Source organism: Vipera ursinii (assembly GCF_947247035.1).
Source record: "Vipera ursinii genome assembly, chromosome: 2".
Taxonomy (NCBI): Eukaryota; Metazoa; Chordata; class Lepidosauria; order Squamata; family Viperidae; genus Vipera; species Vipera ursinii.
Window position 1 is genome coordinate 44,956,237 of NC_139513.1, and position 15,177 is coordinate 44,971,413.

At 39.5% G+C, this 15,177-nt stretch overlaps 1 protein-coding gene across 1 annotated transcript; it reads left to right on the forward strand.

Moving 5' to 3' along the window:
• The first annotated feature begins 780 nt into the window (after positions 1 to 780).
• On the forward strand, positions 781 to 8,506 carry LOC310635643 (histone-lysine N-methyltransferase SETMAR). The gene is made up of 2 exons (XM_083354822.1): positions 781 to 877; positions 7,032 to 8,506. Exons 1-2 carry the CDS (start codon positions 803 to 805, stop codon positions 7,812 to 7,814), a joined length of 858 nt encoding a protein of 285 aa, XP_083210948.1. The 5' UTR covers positions 781 to 802; the 3' UTR covers positions 7,815 to 8,506.
• Positions 8,507 to 15,177: the final 6,671 nt, after the last annotated feature.

The following is a 15,177-nucleotide window of genomic DNA, read 5'->3' on the forward strand; positions in this document are numbered from 1 at the left end:
CCAGTACACAAAACTAAGGCTACTTCATAAAAATTTGGACTACAGCTAGAAGGCAGCAGAGATAATGAAAACTGTAGTAGGTCAAAATCAAACAAACAAACAAATTATGGGTTGGCGCAAGATACGATTCAAGCATATTTCTTAAAAAGTAGGGTGGCACTTGAGAGCAAGAAATCTGAAGAACTTTCACTTATCCCAAACACATACAAAGAAAATCTAACTGAAAAGGATTGCATTTCTAGTCGATGTGCATTTCCACATCAAGCTTTTTAAAATCAATATTCAAATAATTCTTGAAATGGAGAGCTGCAGCGACACCTGAAAAATGAATAGAGATATGAGAATCTGTGGGTGAAATTGAGGACAACCCAATATGGAGGGTGAGAAAAACCAACTTTGTCTCTATACCAGGGGTAGGCAACCTCGGCTCTTTTATGACTCATGGACTTCAACTCCCAGAATTCCTGAGCCAGCTGTGCTGGCTCAGGAATTCTGGGAGTTGAAGTCCATGAGTCATAAAAGAGCCGAGGCTGCCTACCCCTGGTCTATACTTTTAAACCCCGTCTTCTTCCACATTAAGAAAGGCAAAGAGGAACTCTCATACGAAACCCAGAAGCAACATACTCTGCACTACTCTAAGCAATTGGTCCTGAAAAGAGACCGATGAACGGTCCCAAAGATCTTCCCTTTTGCCATTGGCTGAAGCTCGCTATTGGTAAGCTAAACGTTGCAGGGCAGCCAATCCCGGCAGAAAGGGCGGGCCAAAGGAAGCCTGCTGTTTTCCCGCAGCCAGAGACTGAGTATGGACGTGAGCCGCGGGCTGGAGCCTCTGCCAGTATCCGTGCAGCCGCGGCTGGAGGAACTCCCGGCGTTCCAGGTGAGAGAGATGCTGAGCAAACCCAGCAGCTGCCTGGGGGCAGGGACTGATAGAAAGCTATGCTTTGTGCGCACCCGCCGACGGGAATGTAGGGCTTTTTAAAACTGCGTCGGTTTCATCGCAAGGGACGCTGGGAATTAGAGTTTTCTGTGGGGGCGGTTCCTAGCTGCAGCGGAAAGCTTAAGCTTCTGAGAACTGCAGTGTCTAGTATTCAGTGGTCCTGAGGCGGGGCCGTAGAATGGAACGGAAGCGCTATGCTCAGAGTGGGATGGTGTAAACCAGGGGTCTTCAAACTTGGCCCTTTATGACTTGTGGACTTCAACTCCCAGAATTCCTCAGCCAGCAAAGCTGGCTGAGGAATTCTGGGAATTGAAGTCCACAAGTCATAAGAGGGCCAAGTTTGAAGACCCCTGGTGTAAACAGAAAGCAGACCGTGTTTCAAAAAAATAATAATCCTCTAGGACAGGGGGTAGGCAACCTTGGCTCTTTTATGACTCGTGGACTTCAACTCCCAGAATTCCTGAGCCAGCATGACTCCATATAGAAACCTCTCCCTTTCCCCTCAGCATGGCTGGCTGAGGAATTCTGGGAGTTGAAGTTCACAAGTCATAAGAGGGCCAAGTTTGAAGACCCCTGGTGTAAACAGAAAGCAGACCGTGTTTCAAAAAAATAATAATCCTCTAGGACAGGGGGTAGGCAACCTTTGCTCTTTTATGACTCGTGGACTTCAACTCCCAGAATTCCTGAGCCAGCATGACTCCATATAGAAGCCTCTCCCTTTCCCCTCAGCATGGCTGGCTCAGGAATTCTGGGAGTTGAAGTCCATGAGTCATAAAAGAGCCGAGGTTGCCTACCCTTGGTCTAGGACATGGTTTCATTTTGGATGAAACACTCCCACCGCCACACCCCCCGTTTACGTTTCCGAGGTTCGGTTATCCACGTTTTCCCCTTGCTCCAATTATCACTCCTATGCAGAAAACGTAAGATATATGTGTGTGTGTTTCAAATATCGATCCGTATGACGAACAGGAAGAAACAGGACTGGTTTTCACACTTCTGGATACTATTGGAGAAATGCATAGGTTTTGGGAAACCGGCACTTGGCAAAAAAACCCCATCTTTTAAAAACTATCAGTTGATGAGGTGGTTCTGAAACTTCTTTCTAAGCAGCTTGATCCTGATGGATCAAACCCCATTAATATCAGTAGATTTCTGATGTCCGTTGGTCAAGTGTAGATTGGGTTACATGTATCTATAGAGCTTAGATTATTTTTTTTCTTGGATTAAAATATTTTTAAAATGTTTGAAAACACTTTTAAAGAAAGCCTATACTCAAAATAATTACCTCAGCTTTTTTTTTAAAAAAATCCCATTTATATCCCGCCCTTCTCTGAAGACTCAGGGCGGCTTACAATCTAAGCACAAATCAATGTGCTTAGCAATAGCCTTCATTCTAGGTATATGCCTGCTTATTAGGGCTTTCGCCCCCCCCCCAAGCGGCATTATTACAAAGTCAGCTTATTGCCCCCAACAATCTGGGTCCTCATTTTACCTACCTCGGAAGGATGGAAGGCTGAGTCAACCTTGAGCCTGATGGGACTCGAACCTGCACTAATTGCAGGCAGCTGGTGTTACTTAAGGAGGCATTAGCCCACTGCTCCACCAAGGCTTTAATCCTTAAATGTGCAGTTCAGTTCCATTCTTCAGTTTTTTATTAATTAGATCTATGATTTGCTTTTTGTACAGAGTTTTTTCTCCCAACAACAACCCTGTGAGGTGTTAGGGTTGAGAGTGAGTGAGTGAGTGACTGGTTCAACCAGCTTTCATGCCTAAAGTGAACTGGAAGGCATCTGTCTTATTTCTAACCTAGTGCTTTAACTACAGATTGAACTGGTTGTCTTAATGGTCGTATGAGAGACATAAATTCATTATATCTCTAGTTTAATGTATACTTTTGATGCAGATGATAGACTTTATACCACCCTTTGTGAAAAAAGTCAGTTTTGCTTTCCTTCAAGTTAGCCTAAGTTGAGGAATCAGTAATGTCCATTAGAGGTCACTCTTGTTCTGGCAAAAGTATGCTATTACTTCAAGAAATGGTTTTTTTTTAAAGATCATTGCAAGTTTCTATTTTTTGAAATAAATACTGTACAAAGTATTTTAACATAAGATTTTTAATGTGACTAAATGTTCTTAATATAAAAGAAAAAAAAACCCTTGATTTTGCAGTTGTGTAGCTGACCATGACTGGGCTGAAACTAATAAAGGCATAGTCTGTATTTGGATGAGAGAAATATTACAACTGAGTATTGAGTATCATCAGCGTATTGATGATGTCTGACCATATCTCATCAGATGATCTCACACAGCATCTTCATGTCAGGGTTAAAAAGGAAGGGGAAAGTGTTGAACACCAAGGAACCCTAGTGCAGTGCCCTAGAATTATATATTGCCTCCACTTGACTCCTAACACTGGATGGAACTAGTCCCAGGAAAGGGAGCAATATCTCCAATTTTCAGTATCTACAGCTGGTTAGAAAAGAGATTATTCCAGGTAGTTTTGAAAAAGGCAAAGAGGTCAAGGGTACCACTCTCATTCTGGATCTACCAGAAGTAATCCACAAGTGTCATCATCACTGCTATCTCAATTCTACAAGGGCAATTTGGAAATAAACCTCCGTTTGAGCATGTGCGAGAAATAGGCGAGGATAGCGACGCCCGTCCTATGGCGCCATGTACAGTAGTTCAATAGGCAGTGAGGAGTGGAAGGAGAAGGCTGTGTTTTAGTTAACTTGTCTGCTAGATCAGTTGAAAATGAACCCTGCCATAGAAAATCCCTCCAAATGTGAAGTGTGTTCAGTAATACAATTCTGTGTGCGAAAAAAAAACTTTTGGCAGCTGTGATTCATTGCGAACTGTGTAATGTTTATGGACCAAACATGATGAGTGAAGGTGTTGTACGTCAATGGTGTCACATGTTTGACGTCCATGATGAGGGAAGAAGTGGCCGCCCATCTGTAGTCAGCGATAAACTCATGCAGGAAATTGACAAAAAGGTCTGTGAACTCCGTCACTTCACGATAACTGCACTTTCTTTACACTTTCCCCAAATTTCTTGGACGGTTTTGTACAAGGTAGTGACAGAAAATTTGGGATACCATAAGTTCTGTGCTCGTTGGGTACCATAACTCCTTTCTGAGGAGCACAAAACACACCAAATGTGTTCTCGATGCCGTTACAGGGTGGCTTCATACCCTGCTCACTTTTTCAATACTTATAGGGTCAAGTTCTTCTAGAAAACAGAAGATCTGCCCAGATAGCATCCAATTGAGAACAGATGCGGTAGGAGCACTTTTGTCCCTTGATTGCTTAGAATGGTTTTTACAATATTCAAGTTCAACGTCAAGTGTTCTTCTGACCCTTGCCTCCTAAACATGACTGCTGGTTAACATGGATGCAAACAAAGCCAATTTAGGCTTCTCTTATTGTCACAACATAGTCCTTAGTGCAGGCTTTTATATGTGTTGGGTTGGCCTCATCTTTCTGTAGCAGGTACTTTAGGTGTGTCTTCTGATATTTCATCTACCAGAGCTCCTTTGTGCATCAAGAAAGCCCCTAGGATAGACGTATAAGGGAGAGGATATAAAGTGCAACTAATTAAAGTCTCATTCCAGGTGGCGACTACAGCTTCAGTTGATCAGAGTCTTGGAATGTACCAAAGCTGCTTTTGAAACCTAACTGGACTCATCAGGTGTCAAATGAATAGATCCTTACATATCATAAAATGCTGGGCACTTTTTAATCTTTATTTCTTTCTGTGACAGCAGAAAGAGTTTAGTTTTTGGAAACTAAGATTCACTATATCACAAACGTAACTTCTTCCTTTAATGTCCTTGATTGTTATTTTCAATCCATCACCTAGTCTAAATGCACAGGACTGCTTTAATGTTCACTTCAGTTATAGTAGATCAGGAGTGTCAAACTGCTGGCCCACAGGCGGGTGGCATCACGCGGAGGCCGTGCCCTCTCCAGCTCTGGCAACGAAAAAAAAGTCACGCTACATCGTAACATGTCATGTGATGCGGCGAGTTTGACATCCGTGCAGTAGATCAGGGGGAGGTCCTTCTCTGTGGGCGCCCCGGAGCTATGGAATCGGTTGCCGGTTGAGCTCCGGATGGCGCCCGACCTTCGCTCCTTCCGTCGCGATCTGAAGACACATTTATTTGAACAAGCCGGCTTGGGGGATGGGTTGGGTTTTTATTGTCATTTTTAATATATGTATTTACTGTTTTTAGCTTGGGCATATGTTTAATTCTTTTTAACTTTTGTATTTTTTTATTTTTTATATGTCTGCCCTGTTCACCGCCCTGAGTCCTTCGGGAGAAGGGCGGTATATAAATAAAATTATTATTATTATCATTTAGAATCCTTCATTGAAGAAATGGTCAGTTAGTGGAAGCCTGATAAAACAGTGCATTCTTGGATTACTGTTTTCATGCACATTAAATCAGACGTAATTTTGTCTTATATCTCCCCATTTGTGGTTTCATTTCAATATGTGGAATAACAACTTTTTCCAAGTTTTCCTTTCTGTAATTAAAGGATATATTTGTTATCTAAAATGTTCCAAACCAGGGCTTGTCCCATCAGATAAAATTAGAAACGAGATTTGGTAGACTGGCAAGATAATGTTATTCTTGCTTCAGCTAATAAGCTGCTTTAGAGGAATTAAATTATGAGTGCATCCTCAATTGAGCCCTGTGGGTAAACATCTGAGGAAAAATGGTAAAATGACAATTATTTAGTTTTCCTTATATCACTGCTATCTAGATTTTCAAGTAGCAAGCTGATATTGGTTCAAAAAGATGAACATTTTCTTCTATGATTACTGAACATAATTTGTTATTTTTTAAAAAATAAAATACTGTTCCTCTCTGATTAATGTTTCTTTACAACCCCCTCTTATTCCTCATGTTTTTCTGTCTTTTATACATGTTCATTCAGAAAATAAAACTATTGCAAGATGTAATTCATTTGTAAACTAGAAATTGAAAGCATGAATCAGCCTTTTAAAAGGAGTATACGCTGACCCCTTTTGTGGCCTCACGTGAATTATTTCCCAGAGTCTGAATGAAAGTACTGGTGCAGTTGAATCATGAATATCACCAAAAATTTGTTCTCAACGTAGACACGTACTCAGTTTCTCCATATAAGTTGCCCTAATAAAGTAGATAGCATTGTATATAAGCACAACAGAGATGTTGATAGACTATCTAGCAACAGATGTTCTCTTAAAATATTTCATTTCTAATTAAATCTTTTTTTTTCATGTATATGTTTTCATCCTTTTCGAACAATGCATGTAAATTGCCAAAGTACATTACAGTACATGGCATTTTATACGAGTAAAACAGACGCTCATAGGTCTAATAGGGATAGATGGTCCCTTAAGACATTTCTGTTTTTTCCACTTTTTAAATCAAATGTATATAATCACTAATCCTAAACAGCGGCACGTGCTGATAGGTATTTCAGCAAAGGAAGGGACAATCTTTGTAGGCATTAATGAAAACAAGAACTAGGGGTGACATCATAGCAGTGCTCCAACATTAAAGGGACTGCCATAAAGAAGAAGGTGTCAACCTATTTTCCAAAGTACTAGAAAGCAAGACAAGAAGCAACTGGTGGAAACTAATTAAGGAGAATAGCAGCCTAGAACTAAGAATTTTTTTAACAGTGAGAACAATCAACTAGGAGAACGGCTTGCTTTGAGAAGTTGTGGATGCTTCATCACCAGAGGCTTTTAAGAAGAAATTGGACAGCCACTTTTTCTGAAATGGTATAGGGCAGGGGTAGGCAACCTCGGCTCTTTTATGACTCATGGACTTCAACTCCCAGAATTCCTGAGTCAGCTATGCTGACTCAGGAATTCTGGGAGTTGAAGTCCATGAGTCATAAAAGAGCCGAGGTTGCCTACCCCTGGTATAGGATGTCCTGCTTGAGCAAGGGGTTGAACTATAAGACCTCCAAGGTCCCTTCCAACTCTAGTATTCTGTCTTCTTTTGCGTTTTTACACAATATTATTATGCCAACCTCTTCAGCTATGAGTATATAGCCCTCAAGATTATTTCTGGTTTTTTTGTTTTTTTTCCAGTATAGTCCCGATCACGTGCCTGGACCTGGAGGCAAACCAGACCCGTCTGAGATCTCCTTCTCTGGCTGCAGCTGTCACTCTGCTTCCTGTCTGGCCCCAACATGTTCATGTCTTCACTATGGAGAAAATTATAGGAACATGTCCATTGAGACGGATGGATGTGAACTGGGATTTTCAAAGCCTATTTTTGAATGCAACACTATGTGCCACTGTGGAGAGAGGTGTCAAAATAGAGTAGTTCAGCGGGGCTTACAATTCCAACTTGAAGTATTCAAGACCGCTGAAAAAGGGTGGGGTCTTCGTACCCTGGAATTCATACCCAAAGGACGATTTGTGTGTGAATATGCTGGGGAAGTTATAGACGTTCAGGAAGCGCGGAAAAGGATTCAGTTGCAGACATCGTGCGATTCAAATTACATGATAGCAATTAGGGAACACTTGTACGATGGGACGACAATAGAGACTTTTGTAGACCCCACATATATTGGCAATGTTGGTAGATTCCTGAACCACTCCTGTGAGCCCAATCTCTTTATGGTGCCCATCCGAATAGATTCAATGGTGCCTAAGTTAGCACTTTTTGCTGACCGTGATATCTGTGCCGATGAAGAGCTTACATACGATTATTCCGGAAGATACCATAATTTTCTGCCCATAGAAGAGGAAAGCAGCAAGCGAGAAGGGGAAGAATCAAAGAAACCTTGCTTTTGCCGAACTAAATCATGTGCAGGTTTCTTGCCTTACGACAGTTCTTTATTCCAGGAAGATGCTAAGAGAGAGTAATCCTGAAGAAAAAGTCTGAAAATGGGAGACAGCAGCCATGTGCCTTTTTTAAAGCTGCTTGTAGGAATGTCCAGAGGTGATAAAATTAGCCACACACACACACACACACACACACACACACACGGTCAAAACACAGTGATGCTTGTTAAGGTGGCTGAATGTATTTAATTATGCACAGAAGAAGTGTCTTTCCATTCAGAACATCAGTTGTAACATGAAAGATGTCAGGGTCAGAGTTGTAAATACCATATCAAGCAGATTGAAATCTTGCCCTGAAGAAAAGTCCAAGAAGTGATAATGGAATATCAAAAGATATTACAATGGGACAAGGGTGAGCTGCCTTTTTCCTTTCAAGCCATATTCGCTACCTTGTGGTGGGTCGTGATCATTAAATCGACCTGTACCAATTCTTCCTGGGATACTGCTAAGGAGGATCCATCCTCATGTGTTCTTTTTCTCAGTAGGATGATGTTCCCAGTCTTCACCAAATAATTTCAGGACAAGGCAATATCGTACTAGGCTACATTTGTGCTTTTTTGTCCCACAATATAATTCCACAATACAGAGAGGGAATGATTTTTATGTGGGGAGGGGGAAGGAGAGCCAATATAGACTTTCTAGTTGCCCATTTCTTTTCTTGATATTTACGGTTATGCACAAGCATTGTTAATTAATAAAAGTTATTGGCTGCATATGGTTCCTTTTTTTGTATTGGCATTAAAAATTAACAAAGGAAAAGGGTCAGATTAGTGAATGAATGTACAGTAACAGTTTGCTAGATTGTTTACTGGGGAAAAAATACTATATGGACTAACATACATCAATGGCCACCTGGTATGGTCTTTTACTCTGTGTTTAAAAATATTTTCCCTCTAATGTTTCTCTGGATCAAAAATTCAGTTATTACCCTGTAAATTTTTAAAAAGAGAAGAAGGTAGGATTCTTCCATGCTCTGTCTGCCATTTCATGCTTTCATTAGTTGTGATGTTTGACAGCTCTATATTGACCTACCGTACTCATCTTCAGTGCCTTATAAACTGGAAAAAATAGTGTTGCTAAGCATAAAAATTTAAACAAGTATTTATTTTTATAAGTTAAATGTTCCTAATATGTGCAAACACTATTTCTATGACCATTCAATCTTATCTTCAATATCAAGAGGTGGTTCTGTTTGTTGTTGTTTTTTGGGGATGGGGTGGGGTGGTTGGTGTGTATGTGTATTTTGTGTCGAATTGAAAGCAGCATAAATCAAAGTTTGTTCCATCCCAAATATGAATGTTTCCAGCATTTTATAATAGTATTTTTTCTCTTATTCATGATCAAACAGATCAATTTGTATTCTTTTGTTTTACAAAGTATTCTGGCAGTATTCATTTTTAAGTTTATATTAAGATATTGTCGTAAGGCCTGATCCTCTGGCTGACAAAGTGCACAAATACACTTTGTACATTTAACTTCCCATTTCTTTTATTGACTCTCTACATCTGACTCACTTCTGCATCCATATGTTCATCGTCCCATTCTATTTTTTTAAGCCTTCAGCAACTCTTCTTACTATCTTGGCCAGATTGTTCTATAGCTACTTTTAATCAAGTAAAATTCTTTTTTTTTAAATTCAGTAGTGTTACATTGTCTATAGCTTCTTCATCTATTAGTTTAATGTTCATATTTTTAATTCATCTATTCCCCCTATAAATGTAATCAAATCTCTCTAAAAAGATACATTTCTTTTTTCTCTTTAGTTTATAATCCAGAAAAATGGAACTAAAAGAGTGGCTTCCCCAGTTCTCTGAGATGTGAGGAATGTAATTATATAATGATATCTATATTACAGTTGTCATTGGGAATTAGGTGGCATACAAGTTTAATAAGTTGTTTGAAAAAAAATGGTACAATTAATAACTTGAAACCAAGTTTATATCCATAATTAGACTAGTGAGTTCATAAAATTTAAATTATTTCTTTCAAATTCCAAATATGAATTAATAGCCATTGCTCTCCATCAAGCCTCAGAAGTCAATCCATCTTTTTTCTGGTATGGAATAGCAGATATTTGAAATACAATATCAGATTCTGAAAAAGCTTGATGTCATATTTATGCAACAATTAAGAGGAAAAGAACCAAGTATTTATCCTTCAATTTGTGGCTGTGAAAATAGTATTGACTTTGTTTCTGTTCAACTGTATCATGGTTAAACGCTTAAAATTTAAAGGGCATTTGATACTGTAAAGCAGAAAATATTAAACCACATAGGATACAGAATTTAAAAATGCAGTGCAAATTCAGATATTGCCACCACCTGTAATAAGAGATAAGCATAAAGTTTCATTTAGAAGAATATGACTCTTAATTATAAAGGGACGTGAGCAAAAGTTCATATTCTACTTCTGAACTTTCCATAAACTTCCATTACGGATTATATATTTTGCCATTCTCTAGTATATTCTTTACTAAAGAATATCAACTGAAACTGAGCCAAAACAACTAAGTGTTTGTATGCTTGAGGAATCCTAAAACAGATGGCAAAATATGAAATATTTGAGAAAATTGCCTCAAAGCTGAATGTGTTCAATTATCACTAAATTACCTACTTAGAAACTTGGCAAAGACAAATGTTAAGGTAGGAGGATTTGTTGCAAGTCCTACGTATGTAGTTTGTGACATCTATGCAACAGATAGGCAGATAGTATTGATAGGATAAATCTTTGAAGTGCTTTTCTCACTCTGAGCAAACTGATTGCCATCTGTATTTTATTTTCTCTTTTAGCCGTGTTTCACATTTTTGCTTGGGAAAAAATGTGTTTGCCCAGCAGCAGAATTTTAAAATGTCATTTACATCTCCTGCAAAATATTTACAAAGCCACCCATTCCAAGTTGAAAAGGAAAGGCCCATAAGAGAGAATTTCAGTTTGTACAAATAAAATCATTGATAGATGAGAATACAAGGATATCCACGATGCCAGGATTTCCTGGATGTCGCTCTTACTTTCAGGGCTCGTGATTTGATCATTTTACCTAGCACTCTCTTGGCAAAGCAGGTCTGGGAAAGCCACCAACTGTAACTTAACAGATGAAGACATAAGCTAATCCTATCATCAGTGCTGCCACCATTGCCTTTTCAGGCTTCATGCGACTGCCTTGGAGTTCCATACCCTATAACAGGGGTAGGCAACCTCGGCTCTTTTATGACTCGTGGACTTCAACTCCCAGAATTCCTGAGTCAGCTATGCTGACTCAGGAATTCTGGGAGTTGAAGTCCACGAGTCATAAAAGAGCCGAGGTTGCCTACCCCTGCCCTATAAGGTGTTTTCCTTTCCCTCACAGTCTTGCAGTTGGCAAAAGGATGGAACGCTGGGTCCCCATTTTTCCCTTTTTCTCAAGATTTCTGACCATGTAGATACTTAATTAGCACTTCTTGCCTTGCCTTTCCTTGCCTTTCCCTTCACCTGAGACTAGTGAGAGCTGAAGAGTTCATCAAGCAACTTTCTCTACAAATATGGAAGCGTACAGTGTTTTCCAAAGCATAAGTTCTTTACCCAAAATGCATTCTTTTCCTGCACAAGAGTGCCCCTTGCCTCCCCACCACAATCAAATTTCAATTTAAATTCCTCTTATCAGTCAACACGTACAAACTTGACTAGCTAAAGTTTGCATGCTTATTGGTGGGTTGGGGTTTGTCAAGGGAAACGCCTTTAGAGATCATAGTATTGCTTGACTATTTTTCTGTGTAGCGCAGGAGTCCCCAACCCCCAGTCCGTGGACCAGTACCGGGCCACGGCATGCCAGCAACCGGTCTGCACAAACAAGCAAAGCCCAATCCATGGGAGGCAGGCAGCATACAAAACCACACACTTTCCAGTCCGTGGAAAAGCCTTTCTCCACCATGGAACCAGTCCCTGGTGCCCAAAAGATTGGGGACCTCTGGTGTAGTGTGAAGATTATCTGTGCCTCTTTCAAGAGCTTTAAACATTCATCGATAAAATTCCAGGTCTTCTCTCATAGTGAGGATTTGCTGTTGGCAAACTATTACTCTATTTTAAAAACCCCTGCTTTCATTGCTTTGAGATAAAGTTTAGGTGAGCTTACCGGTACTTCTAAAACTGTTTTGGTCTGGGGGATGTCAATAGCTAGTTCACAGAATAAGATTAGGGGCATGGAAACGCAGCCAGAGTTACCACATAACACATAAAATCAAGTATCTAAATACTGTAAAAATTTGTTTATTTTGGTCATGGATGTGACATACATGTCGATAATGAATCATTTGTTTTTAAATGACATTGAAGTATTTGGAAAGCTGATTATGTTTGGATGTAAAACCCGATATTTAATGCAAAAACAATAAGCTTGGGTAAGTTTTAATCATTGACCTTTTCCCCAGTTAGACACATAAATTTTGCTCTGCTTTCACTTAAGCTGAAAGTTAAAGTCTGAAGCTGGTTGGCTGCCTGAAAACCCTAGGGTGATTGATTCACCCAATTGATTAATCAAAAACTAACAAAGGCAGTTGAATTTCTCTTAGGATTGTTCCAGAGAAGGAATGGAAGTTTGTACAAACTGCTTAGTTTTGTGCAATGCAATGTCCAGGTGTAGCCATTCTATTACAGAACAGAAACTACAGCACAGTGCTGTACTGGATTTTTCTCCTCATAAATATTCTTTAAACTGGAAGTAACATTTAATGTTTTCAGAAAGAGGGAGACTAATTGGGAGTGTTTAATATTATTCAAAATAAATAGGCCCTGTCCTATTTTAAACTATGAAATCAGCGAATAGTCCTAACACTACTCAATTATGATAAATATTGTTTCATCTAAATCTGTATTCTGAATTTCTGCTTCTTTCATTTCCTAGACTTATGAACATAATTTACCAAACATTTTTTTAAATGAGTCATCTGTAGTAATCTTGAATACTAATCTCTGATTTAGCACTGTAGAATTGGATTTAATCTAAGATACTAATTAACTAATAATTAAAAAGTGATTGAACTTTCCTAATAGCATTATGACTCTGGCTAAGTCACGTAAATATGACATAGGCATATAACTAAGCTGTATAAATATGACTCAAATAGAGAAAATATAAATCATGCATATATGTTAGGTTACATATATTGGGGGCTCTCGCAATGGAAGTGGCATTGCTCCGTGATTTCTACCAATCTGTTTGAGATGATTAGTGAATATTCTCTAGCAAATTTGACAGAAATGCAAAGAGAGAGGAAGAAAAAGAAGGCTGTTATGTTCTGTGAAACCATTTTTTTCTCAGCACCTGGAAAACAAGGAAATAAATCTTCACTGGGGTTAGGAGGATTATGGGACTCTGCTCCATCTTTTTTTGAGCAACTTTAATAGATTATTTCCCCAAATAAGATCTCTTTTCAGGTCTTTTTCTGACATTTCCTTCTTCCCCGTCTTTTAAAAGAACAATACATTTTACACTGAACTCTACTATTGCTAATAATTCATAAGGTGCACAAGAGAGGATTCAGAAAGATGGAAATGGATTGGGCTTAAAGATGTTTGTACATGATGAATTTGTGAACAGAAATATATACTAGCTGCCAAAATTGCTTTGAGTCAATATGGACATCTGTTTTTATTTTTTATCAATCTTCTTTCTAAGGAAGAATGTTCTAATTGCAAAGTGGGACTGTCTTGTGAAACACTGGAGTGCTGCATAGGTGAAAAATATTTATTCCATGTCTCATATATTCCATTAAGCCAAGGAGGTAAAAATTATAATCAAAGAAGTAGCTGTGAAGATACACAAAGTTTTACATCTAAATCCAGATAATTTTTCCATCTGCGAATTAGACACCCATTCTGCCATGTTTTCTAGTAATAAAATAAAATGCTTCCAGTATTAGAAACTGACCCTCTGATTTTAGGAAGCAACTTACTTACTTTATTTACAATTTTGGTTGATTAAATATAAATTTGTGCAAGAGACCAGCATCTAATTTATCATCCTAATATACTTTTAAGACAAAAGTCCAACTATCTCATTAAGCTGTGACATGATCTAATATTTACCAATATTGTACACTATAATGCAATTGCAATGGTCAAGTGTACCATCATGAGACTGGCTGTGCTGGGATTTGCAGATGTGTCGTTGGACTGGAAAGCAAAGTATTCAGAACTGTTGAATATATTTGAACTTCAGCCCCACTGAAGAGATTTATTCAATCCTCTTAAGAAACTTGAACATTTTGTCACATATGGATGGAATATTAAATAGCAAAATCACCAGGAAGCCAGTATTTTCAGCTGCCCGCAAATGTTCTGGAAAGAAATAGTGGCAATTGAAGTAAACCCTCCTGCCTCCCTGTAATCTAAAGATTTCGTTCAGACTGCCTAGGCCAGACATGTCAAACACAAGGCCCGGGGGCCAGATCCGGCCTGTGAAGTGGTTTCATGTGGCCCACGAAGCCATCCTGGAAACAAGGAGGGAACGGCCCCCACTGCCTTGGCCCTGGCCCAGAGACCCTCCTTCTGCCAGAGACCCTCATATCTGTCCCACTCCTGCCCAGGCCGCCATAGGCACCCTTGATGCGAACGATGTAGAGCTGGCCATGCCCACCCAGTAGGCCGTATGCACTCTAGCCACGCCCACCCAGTAGGCCACGCCCACCAAGGCCATACCCACCCGGCCCCCTGAGGGCAACCGCAATGCTGATGCGGCCCTCAATGAAATTGAGTTTGACACCCCTGGCCTAGGCTGATAAAAAGTCAGCATTTATTCTTAATGGTTCATAATATGAGATATATGTGGTACAGTATTTACTGTTGTGTAGATATTGATTAACTAGCAATGCAAACATTGCAGGCTGAATATGAACGAGCCATGTGGTGTGGCCGCAGTCTGATGCTACACGGAAGAACTATTATCTCCAAATTACTGAAAGAGCAATTCCATTATTGCACTAGAGACAGGCCACATTCTCCAGTACTGTGCTCGATTCCAATTAATTGAAGGGAGGATTCACATAAAATGGAACTACTGAGAGAGGAACTCTTATAGAGGAGGAGGAAGAAAAGCAGCATGATGTCACTTATTATGTATCAGAGGGATTGCTTACAGTTGGTATTGGTTTTGTACCATGCCAGCTGGTGTCAAAGACAATAACAGCTAAGTTTCAGGAAAGCAAATTTAAGTAAATTGTATACCGGGGGGGGGGGGAAAGTTTTCAGTGCTGCGAGTAGTTTAATAGTGGAACATAACTGGATGGGAAAATGGTCAGCTCTTCTTGCTGGATGGGTTGAAACAAATGGATGTTCCCCACTATGGCAAGTACAGCAAGGATCTGCTGCTGTTCAGTTGACTGCTGTTCAAATCTAGATATCCCAAATTCAG

Excerpts from the sequence above, each read along its gene's own strand:
- LOC310635643 (XM_083354822.1), top strand. The coding sequence starts at position 803 with ATGGACGTGAGCCGCGGGCTGGAGCCTCTGCCAGTATCCGTGCAGCCG. Across the intron at positions 878-7,031 it reads AGGAACTCCCGGCGTTCCAG|TATAGTCCCGATCACGTGCC; the intron begins GTGAGAGAGATG and ends TTTTTTTTCCAG.